This window comes from Clupea harengus, chromosome 26 (genome assembly GCF_900700415.2).
Source record: "Clupea harengus chromosome 26, Ch_v2.0.2, whole genome shotgun sequence".
Lineage (NCBI taxonomy): Eukaryota > Metazoa > Chordata > Actinopteri > Clupeiformes > Clupeidae > Clupea > Clupea harengus.
The window spans coordinates 12099886-12120626 of record NC_045177.1 but is presented as its reverse complement, the minus strand read 5'-3'; the positions used below and the strand labels follow the sequence as shown (position 1 = coordinate 12120626).

Genomic DNA, 20741 nt, shown 5'->3' with positions numbered 1-20741 from the left:
CAAACACCATAAATAATTATTATGTACATTCTTTAGATATTTTAATAGACACAACATTATAGGTGATTCCAATTGATTCCTTGCAGGAAAAGAAATGTTACCTAAAGAAAAACTCTTTCAAGGGGAAAATTCATGATGTATTCTTTTTAGAGTTTATTTCATAAACATACAAAACAGTCTTAGACTTAACATCTTTGCCATTTCAATTGTTTTGTATCCCTCTGAAAACCAGTCAACTATCTTTGCTAGCTATGTTAGCTTCTCTTTTTTGCCCCATTTTCAGCAACAGCAAAAAGCGGCCTAATAATTATGCATACCTGGATTTAAGGCATTCCTCACATTAAACCACACTCTCTTTCATTAAGCCAACTGAAAATGTTAACAATGAGTGAATAATGAGTTTTTAAAAAGCAATGCTCTTATTGCATTAGAATATGGACTTGCATAATAATTATATACACACTAGTGTACCAACACATTGCCAATAATGTGCTCTTTCATGGTAATGAGGCTCAAAGATCCACTGATATTGCAATGTAACAATTAAAATACAGCAAAGCAATGAGGAGAGCCAAGAAATAATCAATTTCTTCTTCTCATGAAACCAATATGATAACTCTTAATAATAATAACCTGATATTATGTATTTGTCATCACCTCCTAATATTCCCCTGTGATGCTTTCAGGAGTTCTGGCATGGCGGACGGCTCCAGTGAATGTAGGGACTCCGAAGAGAGAGGCAGAGGGCGGGAACGAGGAAGAGACCGCAGGGAAAGAGAGCGGAAGCATCCTCAGCAAGATGCTGGGAAACAAACCGAGACCAAGCTCACCTCCTCACATGCTAGAAGAGTAAGATCTGCTTTCTTCAAACGGCTCCGAAACTTACATAGATGTGAACTGTCACAAGGTGGCAGAATAGAGCTGAGTATAGGAATGAGGAACTTGCAAGGACTGACTACTTTGTCAAGTCCAATATTGTTGTTTTTGTTCGTTACATTTATCTTTCATTTTAAATTATAACAGAGATTGAAAAGTCCAACTGGAGAAGAATGTGATTCTCGCCGACAGGAAAAGTTTATAGCAGATAAACATCTCACACAGGTAGGCCTACTTGCCTATTTTCTTTCACAGCTCTGTGTCAAAGGAAAAGTTAACCTATTGAAACTCATCGTGTAAACTGGTCCAGTAGTAGCCTATGAATTGGTCCTATGAATTCCACTGCTGTATGACCAACCGGACATCCCACAGACATGCACAAGTTACCTACAGTTACAGTTTATTCCAAACCGTTAGGCTGCCGTGTCATCACTGTCACTGCCGCTGTGAATTTGAGAGAACAAGCAATTTCGCGGAAATAGGGGTGCCAAATATGAGGAAACCTACTTTGTTAGGTCTATAGTATTGGTAACGATTATGATGTAATTTTCGTGTCTAAAGTTATTTACCCTCTACTTTGAAATAGCCACGGCCTACTTGGTTTGAGAAGTAGCATTGAGTTCAAGAATTTAAGATGCGGTGATAAAGTCTTTGTTATGCTGACCTCGGCGTTAGGGCGGGTGGTGTTAACTGCTGATGACAGCGAGTAATTGATGCGAAATGTGACCAGGCGACTAAATAAAGCTTCACGGCTTTCTTCTTTCATGCAATTTGTCTGCCGGGAAACCTCATTCTCTCAACATGCCGGTAAGTTTGCCTTCTAGTCTTTGAAATACTCCCATAGCCTACTGCACCATACTTTCACTCTTGTTTTGTATACAAGACTTCAGTGAAATGTGTTGGCCTATTATGCTAGAGTTGGCCGGTACCCAGCAAAGCTGCATGCCCTTTCAGCCGTGTTCTTCACTGTGTTGACTATGGGGTGCCAAGTGTGACAGACTTTATTTCGTAGACAGAACGCATTATGTGCTACATGTATACTATATTTATTACGAAACCATGTAACACCCTAATGTCTTTTATACAGGGAAAACACAAACGCGTTAGCATTGTGACCACGAAATGTTGAAGAGAGCACATTATTTCGTACGAAGAAAAAACAAACTGCTTTATTCGTGCGGGACATTCAAATGACTGTTGCGTTTCTTTTGTGGACAGAAGGCTACATGCACTTCTCACTCTGTGGAAAAAAACAACTCACTTCGGGCAGGCTATCATTGTCATGCTTGAATGCATGATTGAAATGATCTGGAGCTAATAATGATTCGGAGCTATTCATAACACGACATCACTTTGCATAATTTTCCCGTTTATTAAAAGTGTACACACACACACAAGTTTAATTAGGTAGGTATTAACGATAGACTCTCAATAATTGTCGAAGGGAGGCGCTGCCCTTTGAGTGCCCTTTTCAGCACCACACGGTAGGCCAGTGGACTACAGGCACTGAATGGGGTGCTATGTCAGAGACCGGTAGAAGAGAGACGTGACTGGTGACACTGACTGACTGATCAAACAGTCACTTACTACCGTTTCCTCACAGTTGTGAGTATGCCATGCCGTGCCCACCACGTGCCCACCACGCTCTCCCTCCTGTGACAGCACTGGCATCTGTGGTCAGGGTGAACGGACACTGTGAATCGGGGAATGCCAGCACGGGACCCTCGATGAGTGCCACCTGGAGTCGATCAGAGGTGGCAGCACAGTCTTCACCCCGTTGGAACGGGTGCCCTTTCTGCGTCTATGCAGCAGGCTGGTGGGGGTGGTGGTGGCCCAGTTCCTGATGAAGTATCTGTAATATTACGGCAGAAAGCTCTAGAGCTCTGCGACATCACCGGGCACGGGCACGAGCCAGTCTCTCACCCCTTCTGCCTGTACTGGGTCGGTGGACACCCTTGTCGCAGGATCCACACGGCACAGGAAGGCTGTCTCCCGCCAGAACAGATGACACTTCCCTGGATGCAGACACTGGACGGCTTGGCGGATGGCTTAAACTTAAGCACCTCACGCAGGTTGGTCAGGGCACTTACGACGTCTGCAGTGTCATCTAGGTACACCACACAGCGGCACCGGGGAACACCAGCCAGGACTCTCTTCATCAGCTGCTCGATGGTGGCTGGGCCGTTGCAGAGTTTAAACGGGAGCATTTAGAACGGCCAGAGCCCCTTGCTGACGGAGGAGGTGGTCTTTGGGTGTTCCTCTGGCGTCAGCTCCACCTGCCAGTAGTCGCTGCGGAGGTTCAGAGAGGTGAACCTGTGGGACCCAGCGATGGCTTGGCGGGCGGTGGCGACGTGAGGACCCTCTGGACCCGGCTGCAGCTCCCCGTGGCCTGCGGCAGCAGTGACGGCATGCTAGCTTCTCCCGAGTGGCTGGTGTGGAGGTGGTGTTCTCTGAACAGTCAGGGCCCTGGGCTGCTGCTGGTGAGGTGACAGCTCCTCTCTGCTTGTGGCGCTTCTGACTGTGGCTGTTGGCCTCTGTCCAGCTGGTAGCAGCTCTTCTCCGGTGGGCTGTGTTGTGGCCCTCTGGGCTGTCGACGTGAACGTGGTGGCCCCTCCGGTCGATGGGTTGTCTGCTCCAGCAGCTTGAAGGGCCACGGTTTCAGTGCCCGGAATTAGTTGTGCTCTGGACACATCCACTGTGGCCCCCCCACCTGACCAGCAGATCCAATCCAATGATACCCGGATCTTGGATGCTAGCCACCTGCCGACCTCTTCCCCTTCGTCTGCACCCAATTTCTGGTGACAGTGGCGCTGCGGAGCTTCACGGTGGTCATGGGTCCAGTGCTAAGCAGTGACATGCAACATGCCTGACTTCTGTATCACCCCTCAGACTGCCCTGCCGCTCTCTGCGGACTCCATGTTGGACTCTGAGGAGCTCCCGCCACTGCCTAGCACGTCGCTTCTCCTTCTTCACCTCCTTCTCTCCTCCAGGTCAGCCTGCTGCACACAATGTTCTGGGCCGATGGCCTGCAGGACGTGCTCCACTTGCTCAGGGCTGCAGCCAGTGAGTGAGGGAGCACTATGGCCAGTGTGCAGCTTGTCATGAGCATTATCTGTAAATGTCTTCTCGCCAAAGAGGCATTGGAGCACCACTGTGAGGGCTGGCCAGCTCCAAGCAACGGAGTCGCCCCCTGGTGGTGTAGTTCCTCACACTGAGCGAAATAAATGGGATTCTCCATAAAGACTTTTTTAGAAAAAAATGATATCTCGGTCCACATCGAAACATTCCAAGAGATATGCTTTGAGACAAACTTTACTGATTATGGTGATCATAGTTTATTTTCAGCCTCAATTTGAATCGTTTAGAATTTGGACAATGAATATTTTGCATAGAGGGTGGAACCGATGTGCGTTCCTCTCTGAGCTGTCTGAAAGGCTGTTTTGTATTTCTTGGGTGGCTGAATATTTCTGTCATAACAAAAGAATGCTTCCCGCCTGGTGATAACCATTACAGGTCAGAGCATGTGGAGCGCTGCCTCTCCTCACAGGGAGAGCTGACAGCAGGGGCGTGTCTGTGTCTGTGTCTGTGGGTGGGGTTGGGCATTACACACCCAGAGGAATCATCTGCCCATCCTTTTTTTAGATCACGTTCTAGGTATTGTTTTAGGGTTCATAAAAACATGCACTGCTTCTCCAATGATTATTGTGAAGGTGCTGGTGTGATGAGTCAGTGGTCCTCAGTGCCACCATGACACCTCTACACACATGCAGTACACACACACACACACACACACACACACACCTCTACACACATGCAGTACACACACACACACACACCATGACACCTCTCTCTACACATGCAGTACACACACACACACACACACCTCTCCACCTCTCTCTACACACATGCAGTACACACACACACACACACACACACACCTCTCCACCTCTCTCTCTACACACATGCAGTACACACACACACACACACACCTCTCCACCTCTCTCTACACACATGCAGTACACACACACACACACACACCATGACACCTCTCTCTCTCCACACATGCAGTACACACACACACACACACACACACACACACACACACCTCTCTCTACACACATGCAGTACACACACACACACACACACACACACACACACCTCTCTACACACATGCAGTACACACACACACACACACACACACACCATGACACCTCTCTCTACACATGCAGTACACACACACACACACACCTCTCCACCTCTCTCTACACACATGCAGTACACACACACACACACACACACCTCTCCACCTCTCTCTACACACATGCAGTACACACACACACACACACACACCATGACACCTCTCTCTACACACATGCAGTACACACACACACACACACACACACACACCTCTCCACCTCTCTCTACACACATGCAGTACACACACACACACACACACACCATGACACCTCTCTCTACACACACACACACACACACACACACACACCATGACACCTCTCTCTCCACACATGCAGTACACACACACACACACACACACACACACACACACACCTCTACACACACACATGCAGTACACACACACACACACCTCTCCACCTCTCTCTCCACACATACAGTACACACACACACACACACACACCTCTCTCTACACACATGCAGTACACACACACACACACACACCGTGACACCTCTCTCTCCACACATGCAGTACACACACACACACACACCTCTCTCTACACACATGCAGTACACACACACACACACACTCATTTGTAATGAAAAATGAAATGAAAAAGACAACAGTCAATTCAGTGCACAATATGAATCACCCGTTTTGTTTTATGTGCGCAAAACATGTGATCTCTTCAATATTTCGTTGGCACAATGATAACAGGCATGGCTGTGTTACATGGTTTTGTAATAAGTTAATGCATGTCGCAGCACAGAATGCATTCTGTCTCGAAAACTGTCTCGTTAACTGACCCTTGGGTGTATCCTGTGACATTTAGTCTTGGCCTAGACAGGAAAGACTCGCACAGAACAATCAATCTATCATATAAAATAGGCATCAGCTACTTATTAACACCACTATGTTCTATTGTGATTGCAGCTGACTAATCTAAACTTCAAAAAGGGTTGGCTATTCCGGCTGGATGAGGATGATGAGGTAAGAACATATCTCTCAGTTGTGGTTTGCATTATGAAACTGAAACCCATGCTTATTTGGCAGATGTACATTTAATAGGCATGGGTTGGATGACAGGTCAAGAGTTGGCTACCACATTTAGATTACTAAGAACTCACGGAAATGTGCCTCTAAATGATAGATGCTAAGGCATGTTGCATGGTTTCAGAGAAAATGTAAATGAATATGAATACTTCAAGAATTGTAAGGACTGTTTGCTAGCATTATAGGCCTACTTTTGTGTTATCAGAGGCATGCTACTACCTGTTTGTGATAAGTCTGTCTATATGTGCAGTGGAGAAAATACTGGTTCGTTTTGACTGATTTGGGGCTGAAATACTTCATAGACTCCCTGGCAGAGGAGGTGAGACGTGTTTGAGATGTGTGAGACGTGTTTGAGATGTGTTTGAGGTGTCTGTGAGACTGCAAATGTGTAACTGCAAATGTGAAACTGCAAATGTGAAACTGCAAATGTGAGACTGCAAATGTTATGAGCTCAAACACCCTAGTTATGTGCTGCAAAAGCAATATTTCTTTGGCAACATTGGTCTATTTATTTCTTGTATATTTCATATATATTATCATTGTTATTATCATTATTATTGAATGATCTCTAAATTGTGTTTATCATGTCAATCCAGAGAGATGAACCAGAGGGAGAGATTGACTTGAGTTCTTGTGTGGATGTCATTGAGTCTGATGTGGAGAAGAACTATGGGTTCCAGGTCCATGTAAGTAGGGGGTGGCAAAGCGGTTGTTACACGATGATGCAGTATTTCAAATAAATAACTAGTCTCTGGAAAAGACCCACTGCAACAACAATTAGTTATGATTCTGATATATTTCATCTGAACAATACAGTTGCCACAGACACTGTGCTCATGATTTGCATTTGATCAATCTCTTCGTCTTTCTTTTACAGACCAAAGCGTCTGTGATAACCTTGTCTGCCATGACCTCCCGGATCAGGAGGAACTGGATTGAGATTTTAAGGAGGAATATTTTTTCAGGCAATCCCCCTGACCAGTACGTATTTCTCATGGTTTAAGAGGCACAAACTCACAGGAACTCAGATGATCATGAAAAGCTGTGTGTTATGAAGATGTGTTAAAAGAGAGAGAGAAAAAAATATTGCATTCGACCACTGCAAACGATCATCTCAGAATTGTCTACGTTTTATGTACACGTACCAGTGACTATTAGATTGTTCCCTCCTACTCACTTTTTCAGCCCTCAAGTAGTTGAGATGTTTCACAGAAGGGCCGTTTAGAACATTTTATCTTAGCATTGCTTGCATGTATCATGCCCAAATCTGGTATGCACAATATTTTCTAGCCAGATATATACTGGCATATCAAAAACATTTTTGGGGTTCATTTTATACTATACTATGACATCATAAACTTCATAGCATTCTTTCACATGTTTATTTTTCTGGAACTAAAAAAAGCTCATAATTGGAAAGGTTTTTGTGTGAATATATTACAATTCTGGTTCTGGCCTTGAATTACAAGGAAAAGTCCAAGTCCTGTGATCCTCCATCTGAACATCCTCTTCCTCCCTTTACTGTAGATGCCATGGCTCAAGGGCTGAGATCCGAGTCTCTAAGGCCAGTTCCCCAGGTCAGGATCAGGATCAGGATCAGGATCAGGAGTCAACTCTAGTGACAGCTCCACTGACCAATCAGAGAGAGGCAGGGGAGGGGCGTGACCGAGAGCAGGAGAAGAAGCTGGAGGATCGTACCAAGTGGTTCCAGGAAGGTGTGATGATGATCAGTGATGGGTTGAACAGCAGGTGGGACACAATTGAACTAAAAAAGGGGACGTCCCAAACAACAGTTCAATTTGCTGAGAATATTGTTGTAAGAGGCAAAGACATTGACGGGAAATGGGAAGATTTTGAGCGGCTGCCATTTGGAGAGATGAAGTCCCCTCGTCTGGACGGCTCCTCAAACTATGAATCGACTAATGAGGGAGAGGTAACGCTATTAATAACAATAACACACCTATTAACAGAAACAATCATTTCCAATACAATGTTTATGTTGTTGTCATGCAAAGTTGTGAAATGTTCAATACAATATTAGGTTTCGTCACCGAGACAACAGAGAGACGCTTCGTGCTTTGGAAAGACAGAAGGCAGCTTGAGCACTGGTGCAGGGGGCCCCTGTGTTGGGGGCCCCTGTGTGGGGGGCCCCTGTGTGGGGGGCCCCTGTGGCCCCGGCGCTCCGTGTGGCCCTCGGCTGAGAACTCTGGAGCAGCTCTATAAAGCGACCCTGGAGACGGCGCAAAAGGAACACGAAAGACAGATGGAGAAGCTCCAGAAAGAAAAGGAGTACCTCTTGACGGAGGAAGCTCAGGCTGCTGCCAAGAGTGAGAGGCAGTTTTGCACACACACACACACTTGGGGCATTAGTTTCATCTAACAAGGTCCTGGTGCAGTAGCCAGGCCAATGGGGGTGACCAAAATGGAGTTCTGTTATCATGCATGTCCACTGTATGCAGGTGATCACATCTCCAGATTAGTCCTCAAGTGATGTTTCTACTGCCAAGTGTTTTTTTTGTGTTCACTCTATATGTGTGATATATAACAATTTGTACTGTGCCTCAGCCATTGAGGCTTTGAAGAAGGCCCATCGAGACGAGCTGGAGGACGCCAGGAGACCGGCAGGAAGAGAAGGCCTAACAGAGAGGAGAAAGCAGTCGTGAGTAATCCCACATACACTCTCAACCACACCCTTCTTTAGTAGTCGTTTTTTGTTCTCACAAATTAGTGCAGGGAAATTAGATCACTCTAACTAGACTTAATGTGTTGCAGTGTGCTGCTATTTTCTCCTGTCTTCAATGAAAGTCAGTGAACACAAAGGGTAAAGGAATGTAGTGTCCAGTGTGTGAGAGTAACTGTTTATGGGGGGGGGGGGTTAGGGTTAGGGTTGGGGGCTCTCTTCTCTATCTCACGGTCTCTCTCTCTTCTCTATCTCTTCTCTATCTCACGGTCTCTCCCCTCTCTATCTCACGGTCTCTCTCTCTTCTCTATCTCTTCTCTATCTCACGGTCTCTCCCCTCTCTATCTCACGGTCTCTCTCTTCTCTATCTCACGGTCTCTCTCTCTTCTCTATCTCTTCTCTATCTCACGGTCTCTCTCTTCTCTATCTCACGGTCTCTCTCTTCTCTATCTCTTCTCTATCTCACGGTCTCTCTCTTCTCTATCTCACGGTCTCTCTCCCCCTCTTCCATTTCTTGTCCTCAGGTCAGAGGTGGATGAGCTTCAGGTGGAGCTGGATGGGCTGTCTGAAAGGTACTCTGAGAAGTGTGTGGAGCTCAAACACGTCCAGCAGAACAGTGAAGAGAGGAACGCGGAGATCAACAGGACAGAGACGGACATAGAACACCTCAGGAAAGAAAACCAGGTATAGGTTATTATCATAGGTGGAATCTAATCAAAGGTTACAGGTTTGGGGAAGACACACGTCTTTCTTTATGAATCAATATTAGGTTTAACTTAAATTGTCTATTTAATCAAAACTCTAACATTTAAGTCTCTCACGTAAGGCATAGCATAGATTGTGTGATGTTGCATTGACTTACTATGGGCGCGTATTTCACCCTGATGGAATTTTTACACCGTAATTTTTCTGACCCAGCATCCCTTGTTTTATCATTATGGTAACCTCCCTACAATATGCAAAGAAAACAACTTCCATGAAAGATTATATGTGGTTGTTCTTACCCCACACAATTAATATCTAGGGGACATTTTTAACCTACTTTTTACAATTATATGAATTAATGTCACGACAGCTAGCTGGAAATTAGTAGCTAAGTAACAGTTGCTTTACAAAGCTGTAATGTGATTACAAATATAAAAAATGTAATGCATTACATTATTATATTCTCAGTGTAATGAAATGTCCAATCACATAATGTTTCGCTTCAGTGCTCCAACACTAGTTATACCCCCCAACCACCACGTTTTTCACTCCTGTATCTTCTGTATTCATAGAAAATAACATAAACTCCTTTGCCTTGGATTCAATCCACTCCCCTTGACGTGACGTTATAGCACATATAGCATGTTTCCTGTGGTGTCAGAGAGCTGAGTTGTCAGTTATAGCAGGCAGCCACAACATCCTGTCACACCGAATGTCTGAACAGGAGAAGTTCTGTTTTTTAGTATACTACTCTACTCTACTACTACTAGTTTTCTCCTTGTTGTATTCTTGCAGGAACTGCAGTCCCGGTTAACAGAAGAGATTACTCTCATGCGTTCCTTCATCACAGGTCAAAAGTCGCAGTCACAGTTCATCTCTCATGGAAATCACGAGCAAAGCTCTGATATGGAGGTAACATGCGTTCTATACGTGAAACAGTATGAACTGTGTGAATAAACCATTTCTCTGACTTAAGGATCTGGGTTCACTTAGACATTTTCATAGAGGAACAAAGAGGTTTAATAATACAAAAGTTGTATTATTAAAGTATTTTTTTGTGGGAACATCAACTCCAGGGTCAGAGGTCATTCCTCTTTGTTCCTGTATCACATGACCTGTGTCCAGTACGTGAGCCAAACTTCGGTTGGATGTGCACGCTCAACGTCAGTTATAATGTTGCCATAATGTTTGGAGAAATGAAAAAACACAAACCACAGATTTGTCTCAATTTACAAACAATGCCTAAAAACCTGTAAATATGTTCCCTTCATTTCTACATGATTAGCTAAACAGCACGCCCTACTGTTATGAACCTGAATAGTAAATGTATTATTTGCCTCTGTTCTGCGTTGCTGTCTGTCTCCTCCACTGCACTCTCAATCAAAGCACCGATGGGTCCTACTCTTTACATCCCTATACTGGGTCACAGTCACAAGAATCAGTAAACATTGACAAATATTGACACTATTTATGTCTCTATTTGTGCAGTTGTACCTCAACTTACTAGCAAACACTAAGGTTGTGGGTGTTTAACTGTTCTTTAAGTCGCTTTGGATAAAAGTGTCTGTTAAACTCATGTATTTAAATGTATTTGTACTTGTACTCCAACTGCTCATGTCACGCCCACAAACACAGTCCCCATATTTACATACCAGTCCAAGGACCTTTGTTTTTGCACTATACTGCACCCCAGAGACCAAAGTCTACATCTACAGAGATAAGTATTCATGGAGATTGCCTATTTTTACAGGTGCTACTACGAGCAAAGGAAAATGAGATTCTATACCTCAAGAAGGAGATCAGCTGTCTGAGAAATGAAGTCGCCTCTCTAACGAAGGTACGTGCCTCAGTGTGGTATGACTGTATGTACCAAATGAAGTCGCCTCTCTAACGAAGGTACGTGCCTCAGTGTGGTATGACTGTATGTACCAAATGAAGTCGCCTCTCTAACGAAGGTACGTGCCTCAGTGTGGTATGACTGTATGTACCAAATGAAGTAGCATCTCTAGTGAAGGTATGTGCTCAGTGTGGTATGACTGTATGTACCAAATGAAGTCGCCTCTCTAACGAAGGTATGTGCTCAGTGTGGTATGACTGTATGTACCAAATGAAGTAGCATCTCTAGTGAAGGTATGTGCTCAGTGTGGTATGACTGCATGTACCAAATGCAGACATGTCTGTACACAGTAGAACAATGTTTATTTGACCAACTTGTTTCCTGTGCTGTAGGAGAAGGAGTCTGTGTGTGAGCGCTTTAAGGAGGTGTACGTGGAGCTCAGCCGGGTGAAGGGAGCCAGTGAGAGGGAGATGGGTTGTCTCCGGGAGCATCTCAGTCTCACCAGGGCGGCCATGCAGGAGCAACAGCTCATGAGAAACAGCTCATAGCTCAGAGCTCCAGCCTCCTGATGCAGCTACCGCAGGCTTCCATCCATTCAGTGCAAATTTCAACAAGCTCTTTTGTTGAATTATTTTGAATGATGTTATTATAACAGGCCACGTGTGAGTTTGTGGTATGAATAGGGGAGCAAAGGCTCGTTGATTAAGTAAGGATTCGAAGATATTTAAATGGTACCACTCGTTTGCACACAGTAATCAGTCGAAGGTATTTTATTTCAAGTCAAGTCAAAAGGATTGACTCAGCGACATTTCCACAGTCATCTTCTTTAACAGGAAACAATAAAATTATGATTTAAAAAACGCCTCCATGCACTTTATTAACAGAAGAGGCGTACATGCATTCAAGAGTGAGTATGCAACAGCCACTTCACATTATATACTATTTCAAAAGTAAACATTTGGTAGGACTCTGAGAATGGAGATATGTAGGATTGTAAATGGAAAAAATATTAGGTTTATGGCTTTGATCATAGCGTCATCCTTTTCCTTTGCCACTCTGATCAGTGAGAGACATGATGAGAAGGCTCCTGTCAAATTAAAAACAATGTGTGTTAGCAAAGTCAAGAATGGCACACCCTTTAAAAACACAGATAGGCTGTTGGTGTGCAGCCATTTAAGGTATCTAATTTAGTGTTGCATATTGCAAATGACAATTACAAATGACATTTTATAGGCTTCATGCTTTTTTACTTTTTCTAATTTCATGAGAGCTGTTGGAATAATAGGATACGAACTCAACATATTTCAGATGCCCTCTACAAAAAATTACTCACTCTTTAGCCTTGAGAGACCCCAGCAAAAGACAAATATGATAAAATTATGCCAATTGACATGGTTTTCCATTCTAATCTTGTTCAGATTAACTAGGGACAGCCCTTTCACATTGGTGTAACAATTTAACGCACGCACCAACACACACTGGGTAGAGTTTCAATACACACACAAACACACACTGGGTAGAGTTTCAATGCACACACAAACACACACTGGATAGAGTTTCAATACACACACAAACACACACTGGATAGAGTTTCAATACACACACAAACACACACTGGATAGAGTTTCAATACACACACAAACACACACTGGATAGTTTTCTCCAGCGAAAGAATCTTACTCATAAAAGAGGGTGTGGCTATGGGGTGGGTTGTGCAAACAAAAAAAAACAGAAGGGAAAGACAAAAAGTTTATTTTTATATCACCAATCATTTGATTTGGAACCAAAAGTGCTACTAGTTCTTGTCATGTGCCTTGTGTGCCGATGAAAGTGAGAATGAACAGCTGTGTCTTAGACTGAGGACAGATTTGACAAATATATTTGTAAGGCAGACACACCTAATTGACCTAGGGATTGGGGAAACAGGTCCGCTTCTGGCAGCCATGTTGATCTTAATGATGGTGGTGATTGGGTTTAACTATTGAACATTCTTAACTCGGGACACTACACTCATATTTCTTTCAGGGCCTTTTACAGAATTTACTGTAGGATAAAGAGGGTGATTGTAGATTATAGACCTTTTTTGGTTTGAATATCTATAGCAAAACAAAATGGTTTAATCTCTTTCTTGGATAGGCCCTGGGGTGTTTACAGTGCTTCTATGATGAGAATGCTTTTTTATTATTGTTGTACCGGTATAGGCTTACCATATGCGCACCTAGATGAGGTTAAACAGATGTGTTAAAATATAGTAATATGTTACTATACTTATTACTTCCTATACTTAAATACCGTCAGAACAAATACGATATTTGAAAGAAAATGCCCAAAGATTTCACATCATTATCAATTTCATCACTTAAAAAGCTGGGCTCTCTGATCCAAGGATAAGGAAAGTAAAGTCGATATGAGGATAGCTGGAGGGTTAAAACCAACATCAATAGTGGACTGGGCTGAATTATTAGTCTCAGCACGCAACATGCGCGTTGTTATTGAGTCATTAATAATATTGGTCAAAACCACTTACCACATATTAGTCGTCGTCGTCATCATCTGAAGGGACGAAGATATCGTGCTCTTCAAGGAGAGCGGCGAAATTCTTGCTTATCAACGTACCCACATAGAGAAAAGGCAGAACCACTAGAGTCATACGGATCAAACCGAAGGGCACCTAAAAGAAAATTTGGAGTAGATTAGACAGAGTGCCGTGAATTATAGGAGGTTATTAGGGTAACTATAGGTTCCGGAGGCCTACATTTCCGCATAGAAACATTGGTGTACATAAACATTAGCACTGAATGGCTGCTAAGGCACTCCTTCAGCAAACTCTCATATGTGATTTGAACGAGGCACCTTCTGTCATATTTGTAGGTACGCCTACATTTGCCAAAAACCTTACGCCATTATACTCAAATGAAACACAAACCAGCCTACCTTCACCGGTTTGGGTGAAATGCCACCTGACGTGGATGAAACTGCATTTCGAGACATTATCATTCTCGCTGTTCCCTCACACTGAAGTCCACTTCTGTGAGCTTGAAATCCAGTGTTTTTCTTAAGGAAGAGGCGGCCGAATCGACAAACAGTAGACGCCATATTTACTGCTGGGAGACTGTCCGTGGACAAGCTCTGCGCTGGTTGTGCAGTAAAGGAAGACGGCAGTTATGACGAGACAGGCGTGGAAAAGGGGGTTCACTGAAGGGGAGGAGTTGAAATCCGGACTGATATAATATGGAATGAATTTGGCCTCCGAAGTTTAGCAAATTTGATACAAACCAAAACAGTTCCTTTTTTGATACAAAACCAAAACAATCTTTACAAATCAAGTAATCAAAAAACATGTTCAAAATAGTTTTGCTGTCATCACCATCTTGTTGATGATATAGGCTACTGAATTCAAATTAATTTCGACTCAATTTATTTGTATTAATTCATAGGCTATAGCGCCATTAAAAACTGTCATTGTATCAGGGTGTTTTACAGAGCCCAAGGCCTGAACCCCCTTTGAGCAAGTAAAAGCTCCTTCGAAACACATCATGGTTTTATTATAATACATTTCATTACATTATAAGTTTAACTCTGTTTCTAAGAAGACACATAAGAACTTTGTCTCATTTTGATTTTGGTCCAGCCAAATATACCTTTGTTTTATCGTCATTTAGCTTTAAAAAAAATGTCGCTCATCCACTGATTAATGGAGGCTAAACAGGCCATACGGGTTTGTTGGCTCCCCAGAAATATATAGTTGGGTATCATCTGCATAGCTGTGGAGGTTTACATTGTGCTGACCTCTGATGTTTCCTAATGGAAGCATATATAGGGAAAAAGGCAAGGGACCAACACAGCTCCCTTGGGCTACACCAGAAGGCAAGTCATGCTTTACAGACACATGAATGAACCCCACTAGACTAACATAACATTCTCTGCCAGTAATGTAGGTTTGAAACCAGTTTAGAACATTTAGACCAACCCACTTCAATTAAAATGTTATTTCAATGGTGTCAAAAGCTGATCTCAGATCTAGACGAATGAGGATGGAGACTTGGTTTCAGTCAGTAGCGAGTCTGAGAACGTTCTTTACTAGGGCCTGAACTGTGATTGGATCTAAAACCTGATTTGTTGATTAAAAACTGCTTTTTCAACCTGGTTCATTATTGACCCCAACCAAAACTGTAAGAAACCTAGGTGTCATGATTGATTACCAAGTCAATGATTATGTGTCTTCTGTCTCGAGGCCTTGTTGGTTCACTCTGGGAAGATCAGACCTTATCTCTCACAATATGCTGCTTGCATAAGCAGTTGGAGCTCAAACTGGACAGTCTTGAGGCCGTGTGCTAATACTGGTCAGTACCAGTAGGGGGAGCTCCAGAGACTGTTCAGTGACCGGTCAATGTGTTTGATGCGGTCAATGCCTCCGACACCTTGCACTAACTGCTGGGGGCCCTGGCACACTAAATTGGTCTGTTGAAACATTTTCAGAACACTAAATGCCAGATGAAAGATAATGCAACATATCACTGAAGGCATAAATAGCAGTCGTTCTTAAACATGGGACAAAAACATGTCCAGCAATTTAAACTGCTACCAGGTTAGTGCTTATAATGAACATTAAACAAAATGTTTTAATTGTTAGGATTAATAATAGAATGAATTAAACACAGTTATCCTTCTGAATTTTATTTAGTCCTTATCATTTGTGACAACGAATTACTTCTACCTACAACTAAAACAGTATGTCCACAGAGGGATGTTAGTAATACAATATATTTAAGTGTTTGAAACATTATTAAAAAGTAAAAAAAAGTTTAAAAAAATATTGAATGTGACCAAGATTGTTTTCAAAATGACACATGCATGTTTTACAAGGTTTCACAGTTGTATCACTTTCTGCAACACCGTCAGAAATTCATTAAAATGTAAAACAATTAGGCAATATCAAGGGCAACTGTCGGACTGAAAGACCCCATGCCACATTAGTATCAGACAGACTGTGATACGTTTTATAGGTTTTGAATATTTTGAATGTTAATATCTCCTCTGTCACAACCATGATATCTCAACACCATCTTTAGATTTCTGAGGAAAGTATTTGAAATGTATTGATGTTAGCAGCTAGCATCAACAGAAATAAAATGGCTACTACGGAAAGACCATTTGTTTTGTGAAAATAATGCACCTTCAGGTGTCAACTCCGTCAGATTTTCTTTCTTTAAAATAAAATGTGTATAAAAAATAATATCTTCACTATTATTTTAATTTTAATGCAGTAACTTAAATTAAATGATTAAAATGACTACAAATCCAGGCTTTTGTCACCACTGTCAGATATGTGTCAACTTAATCATAGATGTTACCTCTCTCTTTTGTTTATTTGTTAGATGATACTTCATATTTCTTGAGGAGTTGTCAGTCATAAGTAAACTGAAAGTTATCTCCTAAGATGAATATGTTTTTGAAACATGTTAGTGGAAAATTAAATTGTGTTTTTTTTTAGTGTTGTCAAAAAAAGATAAAAAATAAAAAAGTTGGAAGGTTGTACCAAAACATCTCTGCAGATACGTTAAATTGATCATAGCATAAAGTTTACTATTCTCGAATTTTGCATATTTTGTCCAATGTCTCAAGAATGACTTCCAGACTAACTATACTATATACATTGCAATGTTAAAAAAGGAAAACTTTTATAAATTGAAATTGCTGTAATCTTTGGTTGAAGTCTATTTTATGTGTTACCTTGATGTAGTACACTGGATTACGTAAATCAGATAGCCAACCACATCAACTACTTAGGCTTCCATTTCAACATGTTTGCCTATCCAGTAGTTACTGGTAAGTGTAGGTTAGTTTTTCAGTCAGCCAAAATGCTCAAGTACTTACATGAAGATATTCATGGTTCATTGTTATTTAGTTAGTTAATTATTACTTATTAGTATTATTAGTGCGGTTGTTGTGGTTGTTTTCAATCGTTTTGGAAAAAATCTATAGGCCCGAACAATAACTTTAGGCCTAGGCATTAAGCCTCATGAAGCACCTTGCATATATACCAATTTTATACATTTTCTGTACATATGACCCTTTAAAATTATTCATTTTTTACCAATTTCAGTGAGAAATTTTTCATGATAATCTGGAACGTCGACAGATGGCGCTGGTCCCACATTGTTGGGTTATTTACGTTATGACGTAGGCAACGTGCCTGCGTATATTTGAAAAAAACCGCGCCTGTAATGAGCAGCCTGTAAAATTCACGGAAATACATGAAGTTGAGGACAAAAATGCTGAAACCTTTCAGAAAAGTTCCTGTCCTGAACGCTGCGAATGTATTGGTAAGTCATTTGATTAAAGAACGCGTTTTTGTTTTGACTTTTGCACATTGAGACTATCTAACGTTACTTTTAATTTAACGCACGGTTACTATCGTAACGTAAATGTTAGCTGGTGGAGAACGAGGAACATCTTCACTCGAGGTTAGCTGACATCATCGTGCAGAATGAGAAGGATGTCAACATCACAGTGTAAGTTTCCAATTATTCAGATGTACACCTACTTGAAACTTAGCGTTATAACGGATATTTGTCAACAAAGATTCTGCAGTTAACTAGATCGTGTCGTGTTCATTTCATCAGCGAAATTATATTTTCCACCCTGACAGACGGCTGGCCCGAAAACTCCCTCTGCCCGTGGAGAACCAGGACAGTCGTCCACGGATTGATCTCGTTGTGTTTATTGTAAACCTCATGTCTGAGCGCAGGTACCCGGCTTGTCTTGCCTTCAAAGTTTATCTTATTAAAACTTGTATATGGCGATTTGTCCATAAGGGCGATTTGGGCGACGCACTGCCAACAAATGGGAAAAGGAGAGATTTGTTTTTCTGTCCGATTCTACCACTAGACCGTTGTCTTGCTTAATGTACCTACTAATTGGGTCGCCTTCATCATTATCAAAAAAATTGCCGCCCCTGAGAATCTGAATACCTCATGATATGATGTTTTGGGGTGTCACTGAATACAAGGATCTGAGTTGCCTTTCTCCATCTTCCTTAGTGTTCAGTCTGCTGAGCAGTCCGTTCGGTATCTGGACTCGGGATTCTTTTTGGGGAAGGTGTGCTTCCTTGTCACGGGTGGTATGGACTCTTTTTCTTCTTTACTCTGAGCATAGGAGTGATTATTATGCTATTTATCACGTAACTAAGATATTTCCAATATTTTGAGTAGGTTTTTGCCATTCTTGAATCTTGACCCATGTGTTTAATATGAGAATCTGTATTTGGCCTTCTAGCTCGCTGCTTGTCAGTCTCCAGCACCCGTCTGTTGACTGTGAGGAAGATGGCTTCCTCTCTGCACTGTCCATTGCTGTTTGCAGAGGATCAGGTCTGTTTTCAACAGCAAAATACTTTTTGTCACATTGTTTAAGAAAGAGATGAATATAGCTTTTGACCAGGTTTCATCTGTAATGGTTATGTGGTCGGTGTAAAGCGATCATGGTCATAGAAGTAACCTGCTGCTTTCCTCTGGGTGAGTGTAGACACAGCATCTGTGCTGAAGATGATGTTTGTGTTCCACTGTGTTGATCATTTGGCCTGTTTTATTTTCCCTGTGCTTCTCCATGTAGACAAGTGAAGGAGTGATTGCAGCAGCAGTGAGACTGCTTGGTATACTTAAAGTGGCCGCAGGACTAGTGCCCTTTGCAACAGGACTTTCTCTCAACAGCGTGACTCACTGCATTCTGCCGTCCGACCTGGAGCAAAACCTTGACTCACCGACCTGTTGAGAGGAACTGTACATTTTGAATGTTTATTTATCTGCCGTTAAACCTGTTTGTGTGTGTGTGTGTGTGTGTGTGTGTGTGTGTGGGCGGGCGTGGGCGTGCCTGCAAGTGTTTTTTTTTAATGTGTATAATATGTGGGTTGGGCAATGATGGACACATCTTGGGGGACTTGATCAGCGATCAGTGAACGCCGTGATCAGCATAATTGCATAATTACTAGTTGTATAAATTAAACTGACTGGTACTGAGTAAATAACTAACCACAGACAAACTCGAGATGCCACTTTTTGACTCCATGTGATTTTCCAGGGCTTTCTTTGATCATACACTTTGTTGATGACTGGAATAAAAAATAATACAAACACAAATGCCCCATCTCATGTTTGAGACTGTAGCACATAAAATGGTCTAACCGAATCAGTCATAATTCTGTCTGTGAAGCTCATCCATGGTTTTATCTTCAGCAGGGTGGACTGCTGTAATGGTCTCTGAACTGGACTTCCCTAAAAGACCATTAAACTGCTGCAGCTCATTTAGAGTTATATCCAGGACTAAGAGAGCAGAGCACATTACTCCAGTTCTAAAATCTTTACACTGGCTTTCAGTTTGTGTCATATGAGTATATTTTAAAGTGCTGCTACTGGTTCATAAATCACTAAATGGTTGAGGCCCAGAATACGTCTATGATAAGTCTAAAGAATATAACCAAACTAAACACTGTGAAGCAAAATGTAGCTGTTAGGCTGTATGCAACTGGAACAAACTGGCAGGTGATTTGAGATGTGCCCCAAAGGTAGCAATTTTTTAAAATCCAGGTTAAAAAACATTTTTCGTGGGGGGCACTGGCGCGAGCCAATAAGCCCCCCATTTACGGGTTACAATGCACGCAGGGACACAGGTTCGATTCCGGCCTGCTGTCGTTTCCTGAATCTCTTCACTCCTCCTCACTTCCTGTCCAAAACACTTCACTGTCCTATCCAAATAAAGGCTAAAAAGCCCATAAATAAATCTTAAAAAAATAAAATAAAATAATAATATGTTATTGAACTCTTAAACGTACTCTCGTTCTTACTGCACTAATTCTAAAGTCATTCCCAACAGGGAGTGATGTCTCGGGCTCATGGCGAAGATGTATTGGCGGGCCTATTTTTAGGCTCTATTCTTGACCCAAACTCTAATGGGGCCTTTCTCTGAATACAGGCCTGCCAAGTGCACACCCTCTCACGGACTCTATTCAGGCTTTTGCTCTCTGGTTCTCTCTCCGGGGTTCTGAAAGATAAACAGTCAGAGCTACTTCCACTATGTTTTCATCCTCCTTGACGTGCTTCGTACCTTATTTAAATATTTGTATCTTTTATTGTTTTTCACTCTAAAACACTTCATTTTTCTGGTCAGTTTGAATTGGAGTGTGATGTGGGTTGACTTTAAAGCACAGCTGCTTGTTTGTAAATCACTAAATGGGGCAAGACCAAAATGTTTCAGCAATATGCACCTGCTAGACCTCTCGTATCACTGGAGAGAAATATGTTGGTAATACCTACTGTCACCCTAACCCTGTCACAACTGAACTTGGAGAAGCAGCTTTGAGCTTCTCCGCTCTGGAACTAACTTCCTGATGACATCAAAGC

General features: G+C 42.3%; 3 protein-coding genes across 3 annotated transcripts; 2 read left to right on the top strand and 1 right to left on the bottom strand.

Moving 5' to 3' along the window:
• The first annotated feature begins 1129 nt into the window (after positions 1-1129).
• triobpa (TRIO and F-actin binding protein a) lies at positions 1130-12006 on the top strand. The gene is made up of 12 exons (XM_031564046.2): positions 1130-1683; positions 6005-6061; positions 6375-6443; positions 6721-6810; positions 7002-7105; positions 7652-8057; positions 8166-8451; positions 8690-8783; positions 9329-9488; positions 10305-10421; positions 11260-11346; positions 11739-12006. The coding sequence occupies exons 1-12, from the start codon at positions 1678-1680 to the stop codon at positions 11892-11894; spliced, it is 1632 nt and encodes a 543-aa protein (XP_031419906.1). The 5' UTR covers positions 1130-1677; the 3' UTR covers positions 11895-12006.
• A 95-nt stretch (positions 12007-12101) lies between these two features.
• smdt1b (single-pass membrane protein with aspartate-rich tail 1b) lies at positions 12102-14507 on the bottom strand. Its single transcript, XM_031563924.2, has 3 exons — positions 14281-14507; positions 13874-14017; positions 12102-12433 (listed from the first exon to the last, which is right to left on the bottom strand). The coding sequence occupies exons 1-2, from the start codon at positions 14440-14442 to the stop codon at positions 13880-13882; spliced, it is 300 nt and encodes a 99-aa protein (XP_031419784.1). The 5' UTR covers positions 14443-14507; the 3' UTR covers positions 12102-12433; positions 13874-13879.
• Positions 14508-17557: 3050 nt separating this feature from the next.
• pane1 (proliferation associated nuclear element) lies at positions 17558-19477 on the top strand. The gene is made up of 6 exons (XM_031563953.2): positions 17558-17672; positions 17782-17861; positions 17999-18097; positions 18390-18469; positions 18625-18716; positions 18958-19477. The coding sequence occupies exons 1-6, from the start codon at positions 17604-17606 to the stop codon at positions 19114-19116; spliced, it is 579 nt and encodes a 192-aa protein (XP_031419813.1). The 5' UTR covers positions 17558-17603; the 3' UTR covers positions 19117-19477.
• Positions 19478-20741: the final 1264 nt, after the last annotated feature.